Source organism: Haliotis cracherodii, unplaced genomic scaffold (genome assembly GCF_022045235.1).
Source record: "Haliotis cracherodii isolate W230 unplaced genomic scaffold, xgHalCrac1.p SCAF_4, whole genome shotgun sequence".
NCBI classification, from domain to species: Eukaryota; Metazoa; Mollusca; class Gastropoda; order Lepetellida; family Haliotidae; genus Haliotis; species Haliotis cracherodii.
In genome coordinates this window covers 6,960,945-6,976,109 of record NW_027266297.1, presented here as the reverse complement: position 1 = coordinate 6,976,109, position 15,165 = coordinate 6,960,945, and the positions used below count along the sequence as shown (strand labels likewise).

The window sequence follows — 15,165 nt, the reverse complement described above, 5'->3', positions numbered from 1 at the left end:
CCGCTGTTACGGCAAGCGAACAAGCGACGCTAACAGCCCCTTCATCTCTCCGTGGAGCGATGGACCATACATCCGTACTTAAACTAATTAGACACATGACAGCGGCTAGCGACGACCACGACGTCGGTAATCTGGTCTACAACAATGGAAGCGGTGACAACGACGGCCTTCCCTACTGCAAGACCAACACCACAGGACATCGCCAGACTCTCTCATCACCTACGGCCAAGTCCTACTTTTCCTGGACACACATGATAATCTAACCAGCCCCGTAACATGTACTCTGGACCCGTGAAGATCCGGGTAGAATAGGTCTTCAGCAACCCACGATTGCCGCAAAAAGCGACTATGCTTGTCGTGAGAGGCGACTAACGGGATCGGGTGGTCAGGCAAACTGACTTGGTTGATGCATGTCATTGTATCCCAATTGCGTGGGTCGATGCTCATGATGTCAATCACTGGATTGTCTGGTCCAGACTTGATTATTTACAGACCACCGTCATATAACTGAAGTATTGCTGAGTGTGGCGATAAACAACACATAAACAAACACACAAACAGCAGTAATCTGGCACGCAACCACACTATAGACTAACGCTTGTAGTCTCTGATAAAAAAATAAAATTTTGAGAGAAACAAACATTTAAAATATGAAGAAGCTCAGAGAGATTGGAGTTGGAACATCTAGACTTGATTCACTTAGGGCGGTAGCATAACAGCGAGGGCTTGGCGGAAGGGAAAATAATATGGTTCATGGAATGTGAGACAGGCTACTACCACTTGAATGGTAGGCGTCTTCAGTGAGTCTATGCCACTTTGTCTGCTGCTGGAGGTTGCATAATAGGCCAGGTCCATACTAAAAGACGTTAAAAGATGGTACTTGTTGTTTCCCTGCCTGGTGCTGAGCATTAACGGAATAGAAAAAGGAATGGTCGGCTCGAGTGAGTATACTGTTTCTGAGTTGGATATCTATGTTAAACTGCGTCATGGTATCTTAGTGAGCTAGCACTATTAAAATACGTTTGGACAAGTACAAACAGCCATACACACACACTCGTCAAGGCTCGGGATTTTGAAAACTCGTTCATTCAGGGGAGATAATCTGTATTTCCCCGTACCTGATTGGTTCTCCTCTAACAGTTCCACGTTAAATCCCAACATACGGGCGACTGGTATGCGAAACCCAAGTTTATCGAATGATTTGCGTTTGATCGCCTCAGCCTAGCAACAACGCCAGGGACGGAGGGCACTTGTAAACGTCCTTTCGAAATAAATATTCCATCAAGGGGTCTGTTTATTGACATTTTTATAACACTTTTTTTTTTTATCTAATAATTTGTGTTGTCAATGTTGGGAGCAACATACACTGTAAAAATGTGTTTAGAATGTAAACACAGACAAGACATGTTTAGATCTAAACATGATTAGAAATGTGTTTAAATCCTAAACATACACATTTAATGTGTTCTACCTAAACACATTTAGGTCTAAACACATGAAATGTGCTACGTCTCACAGCCTAAGCACAACCTAAACACAACATCCCTATAATCGACAACCCATGGACACAGAGATTGGTTACAAAGTGTCGTAATTTCGTAAATATTCATGTTTTATTTGATATTTCATCATATTTAAATCGCTCTGAAAAAAACGATACTCAAAAGTGGTTCTGAAATACTCAATGGAATCCCTGTCTGGTTATAACAGTGTATCGATTTATCGTTCCAGCGGACGCTGCTTTAAGGCTAAATCTTACGATCGTGGCCTTATTGATAAGGATTGCACACCAGTTGAGATCGAGATATTGTGGCTTTTCAAAACGGGTTGAGGGGGCACGGGTGGCCCAGTCGTCTAAGGCTCCCCGATTCGCTGTGCAGAGTTGCGTCCCTTGGGCACGCCAGAAACCTATGATTGTGGGTTTGAATCCTGGTTCGTTCCGATTATGTTTCTAGGTTTGTCAGCACCATACCCGTGCTAGTGGGTTTCACCGAAGTGGTAAACGTCTGAGACCTACATCACTTCGGGCTTTCCTCCAACATTAAGCTGACACGCCGTGATATAACTGGAATAGTGTTAAAAGCGGCGTTAAACCCAACTCACTCACTCAAAACGGGTTGACAGACAATTCGTCAACTGCCACGGGGACATTCGGGACTCGTGTCAATCCGGGACACCCTTGCAGGTTACGGAAACCATGCTGATATGGGAAGCCAATGTTAGGTGTTGACCAGACTTCATTAGGTCTGTCTTCTTTTTCTTGAAAATTACACGAGAATACACCTTTAATTTGACCCTTTTCCCGAAATTATCACCACGTCTTTTATTCTGTTCCTTGTATCCTGGGTTCAAATCCCTCTTCGCCATGGTTATGTTCCTAGGTTTGAATGCACCATACCCGTGCTCGTGGGTTTCACCAAAGTGGTAAACGTCTGAGACCTGTATCACTTCGGGCTTTCCTCCCACTTTAAGCTGGCACGCCGTGATGTAACTGGAATACTGTTCAACGCAGTGTTTGACCAAACTCATTCACTCACACCTTGTAGCCTTCTGGGTTAATTATTCTGCTATATTTAGACGCAAGTTGGGATTCCGGAAAAGACTAGGCCCCAAGTAACTCATAGCTGTCGTAATGGGGATCGGGTGGTTTTTCTATGTGGGATGCTGGTCATGCTGTCAACCACTGGTTGGCCTCTGTTATTCACAGGCCGCTTTGATATAGCTTGAATATTGCTGACTCACCCGGAAAATAAACAATCAGCTACTCATTTAGGACTTTTTTTATTAAAAATGTTAAGACATAAGTCTGGAATAAAACTATCTGATTTTGTCACCTCAACGACAATGGTACCTTGGGGTATTATCTCGACTTTCTAATTTTGACATTTTCATTTACGACAGACTTAGAGCAAGGCTAGGAGCATGATTATTGTCCAGTTCAAGGTCGCCGTTAATACCTGTTCATTCCATAACGAGGCTATAATTATCGTGTGATATTTAAGCGTTTTTCTACGGGTATTGCACTACTGATTATCGTCACCAAGCCTCATTTCGTTCTGTCAAACTTCAAACGTTTCAAGTAAACACTTGAAAATTGTATACTGCCAACGAATTACAAACGTTATCAAAACATTACTAGGCCGTAACACTGCAAAGTTAGGTTCAAAAACACAACCACGTCGCTATATAAGTGCAATAATCTTGGACGCGACGTTAAACCCCATTTCACCTCACCTCACCACCTCAAAAACTCAACTATGATACCCATGTCAAATACATCACCATCGAATGACCATTTTTTGTTTGTTTCATTTTGAGCGCCATGAAACATGGATGAATACTTTCTTTTGGCCGACCGTTTATAATATTAACACGTTATCTTTGTGTAAACCCGTGTTATTTCTTTACCATAAAAAAGAGAGAAAAGCAATCTCATTAAAAACAGATCTTAGTTCTCGCGACCGCTAAACAAAGATCTGAGGACATCCTATTACGGCGGTCACGTCAGAACGACCTTTCATCCGACCAATCCGAGCGTGGCTTACCAGATCGGAAAAGTGACTGTCGGAATGCGTTTTCTAATCATGCAACCTCGAAATAGTTAACACGGGCTATTCTGAACGACAGTTACGGGCTGTATGACAGATTTCGTCAAAATCATCGTTCATAAAAAGTTGAAACGAAAGATACTTTCTATAGCCCGTGGGCAGCACTGTCATACAATCTCGGCCATCTATTAGACGTTACAGAATTTTCGTTTGTACAGTTTTGTGAATCGATATTTTTCAAAGCGTAGTCTGAAATAGAAATCGCCAGTTTGAAACTTATTCCGTAAAGCTCGAGAAAGCTGCTTTCTGATTGGCTGATGTCAACTTCTTGTTGGTCGGTTACAGTTCGCGAAAGGTTGCTCAGACGTGACCTGTAATAAGATGGCCTCAGATCTTTGTTCAGCGGTCGCGATAACCAAGATATGATTTTAATGAGATTGGAGAGTAAATTGCCTATTATTTACACAGAATATAGTAGTTAGGGTCACGAGCGGTAATTCATTGCAATATTTCAAAAGCCAACATGCATGGTGTATAGCTCATTAGGGAGAGGAGATCCAGCGCTCGCTTCCACACTATGTATAAATGCTAATTGACATTAGTGACACTGAGAACGACGCATGCATCATCTTGTTTCACAGACCACACCGTCATCTCCCCATTCAGCATCCAGTCTACAGGGGAAGTCTGGAAGTTCTCTAAAAACCACAGCCTGTTTTAGCTGCTTTATCACGTGACGACATGCTGCTTATTTCATGGTGGCGGAACCACTAATTGTATTGGCCCAGACAACGCGATCATAAACACGAATTATTCCGACTGTATGTCTCCCTGCAGGGTTTATTTGTTATATTCACTCACACCATATGATAACAATAATCTTAAAGTGCTTCAGATCAATGGCAGGGCACAGTCGTCCGATAAGCCCTAATTCACTAGGCAGAGTTGCGTCCCTTTGGCACGCCAGGTACCTATGATCGTGGGTTCGAATTCCGCGTCCCGATTGTTTCCAGGTCTTTGGGCACCATACCAATGCTCGTTGGTTTCACCAAAGTGATAAACGTCTGAGACTTGCATCACTTCGGGCTTTCCTCCGTGATATAACTGGAATATTGTTAATACGGTGTTGAACCTGATGCACTGAAAATATAGTCCGCAAAAAGAGTTGACTTTTTTAAGAATTGACTTCAAAATATTTTCGCTTTTTTGGATGTTAACTGAAGGTCAAAAGAAAGTTGTAATGGAGTTTGGTGAACTGTAAAATGAAAACAAAGACCAAAAAGATGCTTCACGTATGACCTCCCCTGGCAAGGATGCACGCCTCAATGCGCCGTCTTATGGATCACGTCAAACGTCTGATGACGAATGTGTTGCCAAACTTCTTGCAAGGCGTGTTCCAGGTCCTGTAAGTTGTTTGGATGGTTGGGTCGTCTCCTCACCTCTCTACCCAGATGATCCTACAAGTACTCGTTCGGGAGAACCCGAGAGCCAAGGCAATACGGGCAAATTGACGTCGTTTAGAAAGTCCAGCATGAACAGGGCGGCGTGTGGTCGGGCGTTGTCCTGTTGGACTTTTCTTGGTAGTCGCAGCAGAAATGACACCGCTACTCGTCTCAGGACTTCGTCAATGTATCGTTGTGCATTGAGGTTGCAACGAGCGGTGTCTTCTGGCTGTCACAGATTCCTCCCCACTGCATGAGACCACGACCTCCATGGGGATGGACATCTTGTTTACAGCCAGGAGCCATTCTTTCACCCCTACAGCGATAAATACGAACCTTCCTGTGTGCACAGAATAGGTTGAACCTGCCCTCATCAGTAAACAAGACACGTTGCTATTCTCGTTGCTGCCAAGTCGTACACGTCCAGCCCACAGTAGTCTGTCTTGGCGTTGTTGTGGACCAAACACCATCACACGGAGCGGTCTGTATGTCCTAATGCCAACAACACGCAGTCGTCTCTGTGGCGGCTGACACAGTGACCCAACGCCATCCCACGGAGAGGTCTGTATGTCCTAATGCCAACAACACGCAGTCGTCTCTGTGGCGGCTGACACAGTGACCCAACACCATCCCACGGAGCGGTCTGTATGTCCTAATGCCAACAACACGCAGTCATCAGTGTGGCGGCTGACACAGTGACCCAACGCCGTTGCTTCCGATTCCGTGACTGTCAGGAACCGGTTGCGTAGATGCAAGGTTCGTAGATATCTTTCCTTAAAGGCGGTGGTTATACGTGGTCTGCCACACCGAGACCTGTCAGTGGTGTGGCCAGTCCTGTTGTACTGTGATCAGTTTGCTGATTGTCTAGCGTGAACAACTGAGTGTTCTGGTATTCTGACCTTGTGGAGTCCCTACCATGACCATACCAATGGCCCTCTCTCTCTGTTCTGCATTTAAACGTGACAATTGTTCGGTGTGTTTTTGGTTCATGTGATTGTGTGTAACACTTTCGGTCGAATTTTATACCGGAGCATGCAGCACCGAAAATCCTGTTTACTGTATTTTTTGTGGCAGCACGTGCATCGACAGCTCCCAAACAGTGTAATGCTGACGAGCCTCGCTTCCAAACCAGTGTAATGCTGACAAGCCTCGCTCCCAAACAGTGTAGTGCTGACAAGCCTCGGTTCCAAACAGTGTAATGCTGACAAGCCTCGCTCCCAAACAGTGTAATGCTGACAAGCCTCGGTTCCAAACAGTGTAATGCTGACAAGCCTCGGTTCCAAACAGTGTATTGCTGACAAGCCTCGCTTCCAAACCAGTGTAATACTGACAAGCCTCGCTTCCAGACAGTGTAATACTGACAAGCCTCGGTTCCAAACAGTGTATTGCTGACAAGCCTCGCTTCCAAACCAGTGTAATACTGACAAGCCTCGCTCCCAAACCAGTGTAATGCTGACAAGCCTCGGTTCCAAACAGTGTATTGCTGACAAGCCTCGCTTCCAAACCAGTGTAATACTGACAAGCCTCGCTTCCAGACAGTGTAATACTGACAATCCTCGGTTCCAAACAGTGTAGTGCTGACCAGCCTCGCTCCCAAAACAGTGTAATGCAGACAAGCCTCGGTGCTAAACAGTGTAATGCTGACAAGCCTCGGTGCTAAACAGTGTAATGCTGACAAGCCCCGGTGCTAAACAGTGTAATGCTGACAAGCCTCGGTGCTAAACAGTGTAATATTGACAAGCCTCGGTTCCCAACAGTGTAATATTAACAAGCCTCGGTGCTAAACAGTGTAATATTGACAAGCCTCGGTTCCCAACAGTGTAATATTAACAAGCCTCGGTGCTAAACAGTGTAATATTGACAAGCCTCGCTTCCAGACAGTGTAATACTGACAAGCCTCGGTTCCAAACAGTGTAGTGCTGACCAGCCTCGCTCCCAAAACAGTGTAATGCTGACAAGCCTCGGTGCTTAACAGTGTAATATTGACAAGCCTCGGTGCTAAACAGTGTAACATTGAGAAGCCTCGGTTCCCAACAGTGTAATATTGACAAGCCTCTGTGCTAATCAGTGTAATATTGACAAGCCTCGGTTCCCAACAGTGTAATATTGACAAGCCTCGGTTCCCAACATTGTAATATTGACAAGCCTCTGTGCTAATCAGTGTAATATTGACAAGCCTCGGTTCTCAACATTGTAATATTGACAAGCCTCGGTTCCAAACAGTGTGATGCTGACAAGCCTCGGTTCCAAACAGTGTAATGCTGATATTTCCCTGTCCCGAACCAGTATAAAGTTAACAAGACTTGGTCCCAAACCAGCGTTTTACTAACAAGCCCTGAAATGCTCACTAGCAACCATGTGTCAAGTCCGCCTCCACACAACTCCCATGTAATCAGTCTTGTCTGAGCCGGCTTTAGTTTGTCAACTATCACAATGGGCGATACAATCATCATTACGTGACGCTCTTCGCGGGAGAGGTGGACATCAAGATGGAGCCTGTCATGTGATGTCGTGATATTTAATGACGCCCAGTGCCTCTGTCGGTGTACACGTAGACGACATCGGTTGTGTTTGTAGCGTCACGTAAAGCGATTATCTCCCTGCTGTCATGGGTAATGAACGGTCTATCACTTTCCTATGTATGACATCGTTGCTGTGGTTAGCCAATGTCTGCAATGATGCAGTAGCCCAGCTTATCTATTTCGGTTTTCTGGTGCTAAACGCGCACCAAATCCAAAACATCTAGTTACATCCAATTTTCATCACAAATACAATGGAAAACACGAACCGCATACAATACATAATTAAAGACGATTTGTTACGATAAAAGGTTATTTTACACTCCGTTTGTCACGAACGATACTGCTATTGATGTTGACGACAAAGGAGTCCTTGCTTTTTATGGCAACGATGATCCTGCTGTTGATGTTGATGACAACGATGACTATTGTTGATGTTGATGACGATGACGCAGTTGTTGATGTTGATGACATCGATGATCATGTTGTTGAGGTTGATGACAGCAATGATCGTGTTGTTAATAACAACGATGACACTGCTGTTAATGTTGATGACAGCGATGATTGTGTTGTTAATGTTGATGACAGCGATGATCGTGTTGTTGATGTCGATGACAGCAGTGACCGTGTTGTTGATAACAACGATGACACTGCTGGTGATGTTGATGACAGTTATAATCGTGTTGTCCAGGTTGATGACAGCGATGACCGTTTTGTCCAGGTTGATGACAGCGATGACCGTGTTGTTGATGTTGATGACAGCGATGACAGTGTTGTCCAGGTTGATGACAGCGATTACCGTGTTGTTGATGTTGATGACAGCAATGATCGTGTTGTTGATGTTGATGACAACGATGATCGTGTTGTTAATGTTGATGACAGCGATGATCATGTTGTTGATGTTGATGACAGTGATGATCGTGTAGTTGATGTTGATGACAGCAATGACTGTGTTGTTGATGTTGATGACAACCGTGTTGTTAATGTTGATGACAGCGATGATCGTGTTGTTGATGTTGATGACAACAAGGATCGTGTTGTTGATGTTGATGACAACGATGATCGTGTTGTTGATGTTGATGACAGCGATGATCGTGTTGTTAATGTTGATGACAGCGATGATCATGTTGTTGATGTTGATGACAGCGATGATCGTGTAGTTGATGTTGATGACAGCGATGACTGTGTTGTTGATGTTGATGACAACCGTGTTGTTAATGTTGATGACAGCGATGATCGTGTTGTTAATGTTGATGACAGCGATGATCGTGTTGTTGATGTTGATGACAGCAATGCTCGTGTTGTTGATGTTGATGACAGCGATGACTGTGTTGTTGATGTTGATGACAGCGATGACAGTGTTGTCCAGGTTGATGACAGCGATTACCGTGTTGTTGATGTTGATGACAGCAATGATCGTGTTGTTGATGTTGATGACAACAATGATCGTGTTGTTAATGTTGATGACAGCGATGATCATGTTGTTGATGTTGATGACAGCGATGATCGTGTAGTTGATGTTGATGACAGCGATGACTGTGTTGTTGATGTTGATGACAACCGTGTTGTTAATGTTGATGACAGCGATGATCGTGTTGTTAATGTTGATGACAGCGATGATCGTGTTGTTGATGTTGATGACAGCAATGATCGTGTTGTTGATGTTGATGACAGCGATGACTGTGTTGTTGATGTTGATGACAACGATGATCGTGTTGTTGACGTTGATGACAGCGATGATCGTGTTGTTGATAACAATGATGACACTACTGTTAATGTTTATGACAGCGATGATCGTGTTGTTGATGTTGAACCAGGAATCAAAATCTGAGCAATACAGGGATTCGAACCCTAACCGCTAGATTCTAGCACGGCTCAGGCAATTTTGTGCACTTATGCCCCCGACCGTATTTTGTTGTTTTATAAATGACGACTTCATACACGTTGGTGTTTTCCCAAGGAAAAGAATAATAGCTTAACTGAGCGTTTTCGAACCCACAAATCAATGTCCCGTTCTCTCCACGCCCGCTCCTCTCTCTTCCCGTCAGGAACGAGGTCACAGATGCTGCAGAAACATTAAGAGGATTTCCTCAAGTTTTTGTCCGAAGAGGATTACTTATATAGTGGTCTGATAATTAGCTTCGGGTCCGAGACTTGACGGGATGTGCCGAAGTGTGCTGAATGTTACTCCGGCCTTGTGTAGCTCAGTGCTACTAAATCCGAGTCCGTACACAACTTGAAGGCCCGAGTGCACATGACGAGGGTTTAATACACTATTTACCAGTCCATGATTGGATTTAAGTGTATTTTGAACCAGAATGCCGATGTAAGAAGCTTACCTGAATACAGTCTGGATCGTTAATGGAATTGGGGAAAAGTGTTGAGATTGGTTACTTGGGTAAGTTCTCGAGATGAGATTTGAGGGGCGAGGTTATCTTGGTCTATATCAGTGCAAGACTGACACACCTTTCAGACACACTTGACAGACATACCTAATATACACACCTGACAGACACCTGACAGAAATACCTGACACACATGACAGACATACCTGACAGACACAACTGACAGACAGACCTGACCCACCTGACAGACATACCTAACGGACATGGCTTACAGATACACATGGTAGACATACCTGACAGACATACCAGATATACACACCTGACAGACATACCTGACACACCTGACAGACATACATGACTGACATGGCTTACAGACACACGTGGTAGACATACCTGACAGACAAACACACCTGACAGACACACGTGACATATATACCTGACAGACACACCTGATACACCTGCCATACCTACCTGACAGAAACACTTAACAGACACACCTGAAAGACACACCTGACAGTTAGAGCTGACAGACACACCTGGCAGACATACCTGACAGGCACACCTGACAGACATACATGACATACACACTTACACAGACACACCTGACAGTTACATGTATACCTGACAGACATACCTGGCAGGTAAAGCCGACAGACACACCTGATACACCTGACAGACATACCTGACAGACACACTTGATAGATATACCTGACAGACATACCTGACACACCTGACAGACATACCAGATACACCTGCCAGACCTACCTGATACACCTGCCAGACCTACCTGATACACCTGCCAGACCTACCTGATACACCTGCCAGACCTACCTGACAGATACACCTAACAGATTCACCTGACAGACATACATGACAGACATGACAAGTGTGTCGTTATATTACCTGTTGTACACGGGTTACGCGTGTTGGCATATTACCTGTATTACCTGTGTTACATGTGTTGGTATATAACCTGTATTACCTGTGTAATGTGTGCTGGCATATTACCTGTATTACCTGTGTTACATGTGTTGGTATATAACCTGTATTACCTGTGTAATGTGTGCTGGCATATTACCTGTATTACCTGTGTTACATGTGTTGGTATATAACCTGTATTACCTGTGTAACGTGTGCTGGCATATTACCTGTATTACCTGTGTTACATGTGTTGGTATGTAACCTGTATTACCTGTGTAATGTGTGCTGGTATATTACCTGTATTTACTGTGTTACATGTGTTGGTATATAACCTGTATTGCCTGTGTAACGTGTGCTGGTATATTACCTGTATTTACTGTGTTACATGTGTTGGTATATAACCTGTATTACCTGTGTAACGTGTGCTGGTATATTACCTGTATTTACTGTGTTACATGTGTTGGTATATTACCTGTATTACCTGTGTTACGTGTGCTGGTATATTACCTGTGTTACATGTGTTGGTATATTACCTGTATGTCCTTTGTTACATGTGCTGGTATATTACTTGTATTACCTGTGTTACGTCTGCTGGAATATTACCTGTATTTCCTGTGTTACCTGTGTTACGTGTGTTGATATATTACCTGTATTACCTGTGTAACGTATGCTGGAATATTACCTGTATTACCTGTGTTACGTGTACTGGTATATTACTTGTATTTCCTGTGTTACATGTGCTGGTATATTACCTGTATTACCTGTGTTACTTGTGCTGGAATATTACCTGTATTACCTGTGTTACGTGTGCTTGTATATTACCTGTATTACCTGTGTTACGTGTGCTTGTATATTACCTGTATTACCTGTGTTACGTGTGCTTGTATATTACCTGTATTACCTGTGTTACGTGTGCTGGTATATTACTGGTATTACCTGTGTTACGTGTGCTGGTATATTACCTGTATTACCTGTGTTACGTGTATTCGTCTACAATCTGTATTTCCTGTGTTACATGTGCTTGTATATTACCTGTATTACCTGTGTTACGTGTGCTGGTATATTACCTGTATTACCTGTGTTACGTGTGCTGGAATATTACCTGTATTACCTGTGTTACGTGTGCTGGTATATTACCTGTATTACCTGTGTTACGTGTGCTGGTATATTACCTGTATTACCTGTGTTACATGTGCTGGAATATTACCTGTATTACCTGTGTTACTTGTGCTGGTATATTACCTGTATTACCTGTGTTACGTGTGCTGGTATATTACCTGTATTACCTGTGTTATGTGTGCTGGTATATTACCTGTATTACCTGTGTTACGTGTATTCGTCTACAATCTGTATTACCTGTGTTACATGTGCTGGTATATTACCTGTATTACCTGTGTTACTTGTGCTGGAATATTACCTGTATTACCTGTGTTACGTGTGCTGGTATATTACCTGTATTACCTGTGTTACGTGTGCTGGTATATTACCTGTATTACCTGTGTTACGTGTGCTGGAATATTACCTGTATTACCTGTGTTACGTGTGTTGGTATATTACCTGTATTACCCCTGTTACGTGTATTCGTCTACAATCTGTATTTCCTGTATAACATGTGCTGGTATATTACCTGTATTACCTGTGTTACTTGTGCTTGTATATTACCTGTATTTCCTGTGTTACATGTGCTGGTATATTACCTGTATTACCTGTGTTACGTGTGCTTGTATATTACCTGTATTTCCTGTGTTACGTGTGCTGGTATATTACCTGTATTTCCTGTGTTACGTGTGCTGGTATATTACCTGTATTACCTGTGTTACGTGTGCTTGTATATTACCTGTATTTCCTGTGTTACGTGTGCTGGTATATTACTTGTATTACCTGTGTTACGTGTGCTGGAATATTACTTGTATTACCTGTGTTACGTGTGCTGATATATTACCTGTATTACCTGTGTTACGTGTGCTGATATATTACCTGTATTACCTGTGTTACGTGTGCTGGAATATTAACTGTATTACCTGTGTTACGTGTGCTGGAATATTACCTGTTTTACCTGTGTTACGTGTGCTGGTATATTACCTGTATTACCTGTGTTACGTGTGCTGGTATATAACCTGTATTACTTGTGATACGTGTGCTGGTATATTACCTGTACTACCTGTGTTACGTGTGCTGGTATATTACCTGTATTTCCTGTGTTAGGTGTGCTGGTATATTACCTGTATTTCCTGTGTTACGTGTGCTGGTATATTACCTGTATTTCCTGTGTTAGGTGTGTTGGTATATTACCTGTATTTCCTGTGTTACGTGTGCTGATATATTACCTGTATTACTTGTGCTACGTGTGTTGATATATTATCTGTCTGATTTGAGTCTGTGAATAGAAGGTTGTCGTCTTTTTCACTAATTTCTTCATGTCAAACTGGCATAAGTTTATAAAGCAGAGGCTATTCCTTGATTGCAGAATTTCTGTATTAAACTTAATATGGACAGGTGATCATCAACATGGGTATTGCAGTTTAAACTTTACGCCGTGAAAAACATTCATCGTCGCAAGATGGCGGGGTAATATCTTTCTTCCGGCTACAAACCTGCAACAAAGTTTTTCGACACGAGAAACCTGCCATTTTCAACGCCTCGGTATTTTTAAAAATATCGTTTTTCACCTCATTCATCTAAAATCCATGGGCATCTGTCAACGGGCTTTTATAAAGATTTAACAGTTTTAAAGAAAAAATATTTCCCGAGGGCATTGTAACATCTAACAGCATCAACACAAAAAGGGATGAAGAGATCTCACGTAAGTCTTGAACTTGCTCCGCATAGTAACGATGACCAGAAAAACGGTTTGTATCCACTCTGCAACTGTGGTCGTCACTGAGGAGAGTGCGTGGTCGGTCGTTTCGGAATTCAGACGCGATCGCCACAATTACCATTAAATCAAATAATGCTTGTTTGTTTATTTGTTTGTTGTTTCCCGCCGAATATTCCAGCTATATGGCGGCGGTCTGTAAATAATCGATAAATAAAGTGATTGAAATCATGAGCATCGATCTAGGCAATTGGGATACATGCATCAACGAGCCTGACCACCCGATCCCTTTCGAAGCCTTTTATGGCAAGCATGGGTTGCTTGAAGACCTATCCTAACCCGGATCTTCCTGGGTAAGATCTTTGAACGAACACACAGAGGCAAATATGTGTACAAAACGAACCGAAGAAACTGGTACGCATCCTCGGTTATCAAGTCATTATATTCTCAAACCCACCCACGATGGTACAAGAAAATATTTTACAGAATATTTATAATTATATCATTAAGTACACGAGATAAAAGACAGACACATTGATACTGGTATGGTGCATAACATATTTTGTGGACGGTAGCGAGAATAATTGAAATAGATTTAGAAAGTGTCTTGATGTCGTTTAGTCACACGTTTATATTTAAATATGTTTGGCTATGTAACATGTTTTTACTCTGAACATATATATCTTTGAGAGCTGAAATAAGGATATTAAAATAGATTGAACTTCATGTGCAATAGATGGAGAGTTACACAGACAGCAGATCCTGTCCTCGGGGCAACCACGACATCTGCCAGTCTCTGTCGGTAAACTACGATTAGATGTTCTGTACTTAAGTAAACACATTGACATGTTTTCGAGAGAGAGTAAATACTTTTCGAAAGAAATACAGTAATCCACTGGAACCAGAGGATATATCATTTCACCATGATTGTTTAACATGATCTCGTCGAACGGATGCCGCTTGTGATCCTAACCAATTTCGGTTGACGTTATTACTATGTTATATAACCATCCTTTAAGAAAATGATAAATAATAACAGAATGAAAATATAATACACTAGATCTTCGAGGATGATTTGGCAAGATTCTAATCTCGAAAAGAATATTATCGGATATGACACAGTCTGTATTCAGACCACAAATTATTTAGTTATATGCATAATTTAGTTGAGCGAGCAGACGACATAAATGTATTTAGCCAGGCAGACTAGAGACGTAAGAAAGTTTACACCCATGTTTGATGGTGGCTAAAATTTGAATAAACAAGAAATGGTTATTCCGTGGTGATGTATTTGATACGAATATCATAACTGTGTTTTGAACCTTAGGTTTTAGCAGGTTTTTTTGGCAAGTGCTTTTTGCCTAATAACGTTTTACTAAATCAACGACGGTTCGGTCGGTTCATGTTACATTTTCATCGCTGTCGTGTCTATAGTCTCACACATGTGTCTACATTCTCACCAGTCACCGCTGTGTCTATATTCTCACCACTGCTGTGTCTATATTCTCACCACTGCTGTGTCTATATTCCCGCCACTTTTGTGTCTATATTTTCACCACTGTCTATATTCCCGTC

General features: G+C 42.5%; 1 protein-coding gene across 1 annotated transcript; it reads right to left on the bottom strand.

Annotated features, from left to right (window-relative positions):
• Positions 1-7,855: 7,855 nt before the first annotated feature.
• LOC139478466 (putative uncharacterized transmembrane protein DDB_G0293652) lies at positions 7,856-13,602 on the bottom strand. Its single transcript, XM_071260935.1, has 3 exons — positions 13,579-13,602; positions 10,404-10,416; positions 7,856-9,336 (listed from the first exon to the last, which is right to left on the bottom strand). The coding sequence occupies exons 1-3, from the start codon at positions 13,600-13,602 to the stop codon at positions 7,856-7,858; spliced, it is 1,518 nt and encodes a 505-aa protein (XP_071117036.1).
• Positions 13,603-15,165: the final 1,563 nt, after the last annotated feature.